This window comes from Borostomias antarcticus, assembly GCF_949987555.1.
Source record: "Borostomias antarcticus genome assembly, chromosome: 9".
Classification (NCBI taxonomy): Eukaryota; Metazoa; Chordata; class Actinopteri; order Stomiiformes; family Stomiidae; genus Borostomias; species Borostomias antarcticus.
In genome coordinates, this window is record NC_140242.1 from 3,990,672 (window position 1) to 3,996,676 (window position 6,005).

Below are 6,005 nucleotides of genomic sequence, written 5' to 3' on the forward strand. Positions count from 1 at the left end.
CCGCCTCGCAGGTCAGGCCGGGCGGAGAGGCTCACCAAACAGGACGCCGTCGCCCGCCGCAGCGTCGACCAATCAGGAGCGGGGAGTAGCATTGACCAATCCCAGAGCAGGGGTACGGAGGCGGGGGCTGACGAGGATGACATCACCAGTGGAGGTGAGAGGTTAGGAGATGAAGAGGAGGAGGAGGAGGAGGAGGAGGAGGATGATGATGATGATGATGGTGGTGGTAAGGAAGACGGAACAGAGATGGAGAGTTCCACGCGAGAGAGCGGAGAAGAGGATGACAGTCAGTGTGTGGATGAGGAGAGCCAGGGACGAGGGACAGAGGATGAGGGCGAGGGGGAGGTAGAGAGCGAGCTTCAGGGGAGCGTTGAGGCAGAGGAGGAGGAGAGCGAGGTGAGTGAGGGAGGAGAGGCAGAGGAAGAGAGAAGTGGAGAGGAGGAGGAGGAGGAGGAGAAGAGTGTAGGAAGTGAGGAAGAAGGGACAGAAAAATCCAGTAGCAGCGCGGCAGTCAGCGAGGAGGAGGAGGGAGAGGAGGAGAGCGATGTGGGAGAGGAGGAAAGGGAAGGAGAGGAGGAGGAGGAGGAGGAAGGAAGGAGTGAAGAAGAGTCCGCTGATGGAGGGAGCGAAGAACAACAGGAGGAGGAGGAGAGCCAAGTGGATGCAGATGAGGAAGAGGAGGAGAATGGGGCAGAATCAGGGAGTGAGGTGGAGAGCAAGAGCGAGGGATCAGAGAGAGAGGACGAGGAGTCAGGAGGAGAGGAGGAGGAAGAGGAGGAGGAAGGAGAGAGTGAAGCAGCGGAGGAAGAGGCCACTGACAGTGAGGAGGTGGAGGAGGTGGAGGGTGAAGACGAAAGTGGAGAGGATGATGAGGCAGCTGAGGAGGAGGAAGAGGAGGAGGAGGAGGAGTCTGATGCAAGTAGAGAAGGAGAGGAAGATGAAAAAAGTGAGGAAGAGGAGGCAGATGAGGAAACAGACAAGGGAGATGAGGAAGAGGAGGCAGATGAGGAAACAGACAAGGGAGATGAGGAAGAGGAGGAGGAAGAGGAGGAGGAGGAAGAAGTAGAAGAGGAAGATGAAGAAGAGGAAGATGAAGAAGAGGAGGTCAAATCAGTGAAGAAGACAGGGAAGGGTAAACCGACTGTGCCTCCCAAACCCCAAATTCCTCCCTCTGCCAGGAGAGAGAAGCCCCAGCCTGCAACCCGCGCCAAGCAGAGAGATACCTGACCCTGAGAGACCTACAGACCGCGCCAAGCAGAGAGATACCTGACCCTGAGAGACCTACAGACCGCGCCAAGCAGAGAGATACTTGACCCAGAGAGACCTACAGGCCACGCCAAGCAGAGAGATACCTGACCCAGAGAGACCTACAGACCGCGCCAAGCAGAGAGACACCTGACCCAGAGAGACCTACAGACCGCGCCAAGCAGAGAGATACCTGACCCAGAGAGACCTACATACCATACCAAGCAGAGAGATACCTGACCCAGAGAGACCTACAGGCCGCGCCAAGCAGAGAGATACCTGACCCAGAGAGACCTACAGACCGCGCCAAGCAGAGAGATACCTGACCCAGAGAGACCTACAGACCGCGCCAAGCAGAGAGATACCTGACCCAGAGAGACCTACAGACCGCACCAAGCAGAGATCCACCTGACCCTGAGAGACCTACAGACCGTGCCAAGCAGAGAGATACCTGACCCAGAGAGAGACCTACAGACCGCGCCAAGCAGAGAGATACCTGACCCAGAGAGAGACCTACAGACCATACCAAGCAGAGAGACACCTGACCCAGAGAGAGACCTACAGACCATACCAAGCAGAGAGATACCTGACCCAGAGAGAGACCTACAGACCATACCAAGCAGAGAGACACCTGACCCAGAGAGAGACCTACAGACTGCGCCAAGCAGAGAACCACCTGACCCAGAGAGACCTACAGACCGCGCCAAGCAGAGAGATGCCTGACCCAGAGAGACCAAAGCCAGTTTTTTATTGAATCTTGTGTTTATGCTCTATTACTGGATAACTACACGCTGCACACATTTCCCACAAAGATGGACTGAAAAGTCTCTCTTAGCAGATTTGCACAGATGATCCTCCAGGGTTCAATGTTCAAGTGGTTTATTTGTCTATACGTGTAAAAACAATGCTCCACATGAAATAAATACTTCAAGTAACTCAACACCATGTTCGGTTTGTGATTTTGCACTCGAAGCCCCTGAGCGTCAGCTGTGTGCCTGGAGACAATAGGTTGAGTCCATAACTGGGTCTATACCCTCTCTATTCACCCTGTATCTATAGTCTCTCTATCCACCCTGTATCTATACCCTCTCTATTCACCCTGTATCTATAGTCTCTCTATCCACCCGGTATCTATACCCTCTCTATCCACCCTGTATCTATACCCTCTCTATTCACCCTGTATCTATAGTCTCTCTATCCACCCGGTATCTATACCCTCTCTATTCACCCTGTATCTATAGTCTCTCTATCCACCCTGTATCTATACCCTCTCTATCCACCCTGTATCTATAGTCTCTCTATCCACCCTGTATCTATACCCTCTCTATCCACCCTGTATCTATAGTCTCTTTATCCACCCTATATCTATAGTCTCTCTGTCCACCCTGTATCTATACCCTCTCTATCCACCCCGTATCTATACCCTCTCTATTCACCCTGTATCTATAGTCTCTCTATCCACCCTGTATCTATAGTCTCTCTATTCACCCTGTATCTATAGTCTCTCTATCCACCCTGTATCTATAGTCTCTCTATCCACCCTGTATCTATACCCTCTCTATCCACCCTGTATCTATACCCTCTCTATCCACCCTGTATCTATAGTCTCTCTATCCACCCTACATCTATAGTCTCTCTATCCACCCTGTATCTATACCCTCTCTATCCACCCTGTATCTATAGTCTCTCTATCCACCCTATATCTATAGTCTCTCTATCCACCCTGTATCTATAGTCTCTCTATCCACCCCGTATCTATACCCTCTCTATTCACCCTTTATCTATAGTCTCTCTATCCACCCTGTATCTATAGTCTCTCTATCCACCCTGTATCTATACCCTCTCTATCCACCCTGTATCTATAGTCTCTCTATCCACTCTGTATCTATAGTCTCTCTATCCACCCTGTATCTATACCCTCTCTATCCACCCTGTATCTATAGTCTCTCGATCCACCCTACATCTATAGTCTCTCTATCCACCCTGTATCTATACCCTCTCTATCCACCCTGTATCTATAGTCTCTCTATCCACCCTATATCTATAGTCTCTCTATCCACCCTGTATCTATAGTCTCTCTATCCACCCTGTATCTATACCCTCTCTATCCACCCTGTATCTATAGTCTCTCTATCCACGCTATATCTATAGTCTCTCTATCCACCCTGTATCTATACCCTCTCTATCCACCCCGTATCTATACCCTCTCTATTCACCCTGTATCTATAGTCTCTCTATCCACTCTGTATCTATAGTCTCTCTATCCACCCTGTATCTATAGTCTCTCTATCCACTCTGTATCTATAGTCTCTCTATCCACCCTGTATCTATAGTCTCTCTATCCACCCTGTATCTATAGTCTCTCTATCCACCCTGTATCTATAGTCTCTCTATCCACCCTGTATCTATACCCTCTCTATCCACCCTGTATCTATAGTCTCTCTATCCACCCTGTATCTATACCCTCTCTATCCACCCTGTATCTATAGTCTCTCTATCCACCCTGTATTAAACAGGCTCTACTGCTCCTCACTGGGACACAGAAACGTGATCTGAGTCTCACTTCAACTTGAATTACTGTAAAAATCCTCAAACTGTGATTTCAAACTACTGCGTTCAGTGAATTACACAGCATTGTAATGTACTGAATTGCGATGTGTTATTTTTCTACAGTAAAGAGAGATCAACCACGCGAGCGCTCAGCAGTAAAGCCTGTTTGTGTAATGATAGTGTTCCTCTCAGATACACAAGACCTTTCTCTGAGCGAACCACGTCAGAACCGGCCGTCTCTGTCATTATCTGGCCGGACACGGTTCGGCGCCTGACTGTATAATTACAGATAAAAGGCTCCACTGTCAGTCTGGGGGGGGGGGGGGCGTCTAATTCAGGGTGGCCAACAGGGTAGCGCAACGCTCCCAGTTCCTCACACTCTCAGGTAAAAGGGTTCTATGTTCTGTAGATTGTAATTTGTCTCTGGGGGAACCGTTCTCAGGTGGGTTAATAGAACTGTGCCTCCGCAGAGAGGCCGGTAAAAGGAACAGTTTGGAACCCAAGACGCTTCAGTGTCCGACGTGAAAAGGCCTCTATCTGTTCTCCAACAGGGACAAACTGTTCTGTTTTATCCTGGAAGTGCAGGACATCGGTCAGTCCACTGCTGTCCACTCAGAGTCTCTTGTGTTGTCCACTTAGCGAGGAGGAAAGCAAGCAGAGAGGATTGCAGACAACACAGCGCTTGAATGTCTGAGCAGGATTCAACCTCTGGTCCCTCGTCATGTCCAGGGCCTGACCTCCTGACCTCATGGGTCTGGCCTGGTTTAACCCGCGGTCCAGTACTGTCCACTCTGCTCTCCCAATGTTCAAATCAAATCAAAGTGTATTTATAGAGCACGTTTAAAACGACAGCAGTTGACCAAAGTGCTGTACAAAGATGGTGATGAACCTAGGTCCTAGGTCCTACTAGTGAGTAGTGTTATTACAGAGGCTCTTGCACAGTGGCTGTGTATGACACACACACACACACAAACACACACACACTCACCCACACACACACACACCTACTCTAATGCCGCCTGGACCCACAGCCATCCCCCTTCCTGGTTCCTGTTAAGCCCCGGAGCACTTTAACACCTCCGTGTGGAGAGTCGCCTGGAGGTGAGACCACAGAGAGCCTGGAGGTGAGACCACAGAGAGTCTGGAGGTGAGACCACAGAGAGCCTGGAGGTGAGACCACAGAGAGTCTGGAGGTGAGACCACAGAGAGTCTGGAGGTGAGACCACAGAGTCTGGAGGTGAGACCACAGAGAGCCTGGAGGTGAGACCACAGAGAGTCTGGAGGTGAGACCACAGAGAGCCTGGAGGTGAGACCACAGAGTCTGGAGGTGAGACCACAGAGAGTCTGGAGGTGAGACCACAGAGTCTGGAGGTGAGACCACAGAGAGTCTGGAGGTGAGACCACAGAGAGCCTGCAGGTGAGACCACAGAGAGTCTGGAGGTGAGACCACAGAGAGTCTGGAGGTGAGACCACAGAGTCTGGAGGTGAGACCACAGAGAGTCTGGAAGCTCAAACCCCGCGCACCTCAGCGCACGGTTCAACTGTGATTAGTCTTTCAACAACCCTGTAGCCTACTTTCTCTCATCATCACATATCCCTCTCTCCCTCCCCTTCTCTCTCTCTCTCTCTCTCTCTCTCTCTCTCCCCCTCTCTCTCTCTCTCTCTCTCTTTATATTCACTTTCCACTGATCATGTTATAGCCAATAGCCCCTAATAGGCTTCTTGCAAAAATGTAGAATGCATGTAAAGAAAATCCCGGACTTTTCGCAGGAGATGTCTCTCATATAGATGTGTGTGATCCAGCCTACACACGGCCCCACTACCCGGGGCTCGGGCCACATCGGATCACGATCCGGAGTCAAAGAGGAAAAGCCTCTCCGGTTTCTGCAGCGGGAGGCGGGTCCCCGGGACGGAGGAATGTTGGAAGTCGTCCTGTACTTTCCCAGCGCTGAAGATCACCCCGCGCTTTGACTATGGGTACCTGGCTGCAAGTATCTCTGTTCCTGGCTCTCCAGCTCCACGGAAGCTCGGCGTACGACGGTAAGGAATGGCCGGGCAACTATTTACTCCCTATTATGCCTGGGATCAGATTGTGTCCTTTAACCCACGTTTTTTTCCGAGTGCTAAACCATCAGTTAAAGTTATATTTAGCTCGTATGTCATTGAAGTTGTATAGTCTGGTCAACTATGCACATTGGTCGTTTTATTTG

The 6,005-nt window shown here is 50.6% G+C and overlaps 1 protein-coding gene across 1 annotated transcript in view; it reads left to right on the plus strand.

The window, feature by feature from the left end:
- Positions 1-5,768: 5,768 nt before the first annotated feature.
- srpx (sushi-repeat containing protein X-linked) overlaps positions 5,769-6,005 on the plus strand; it is a gene marked incomplete at both ends in the record, with an annotated part of 28,683 nt that continues 28,446 nt past the window's right edge. Inside the window, one exon of the mRNA XM_084443546.1 lies at positions 5,769-5,835. Coding sequence (XP_084299672.1) covers positions 5,769-5,835 — 67 coding nt within the window. The remainder of the gene's footprint in view (positions 5,836-6,005) is intronic.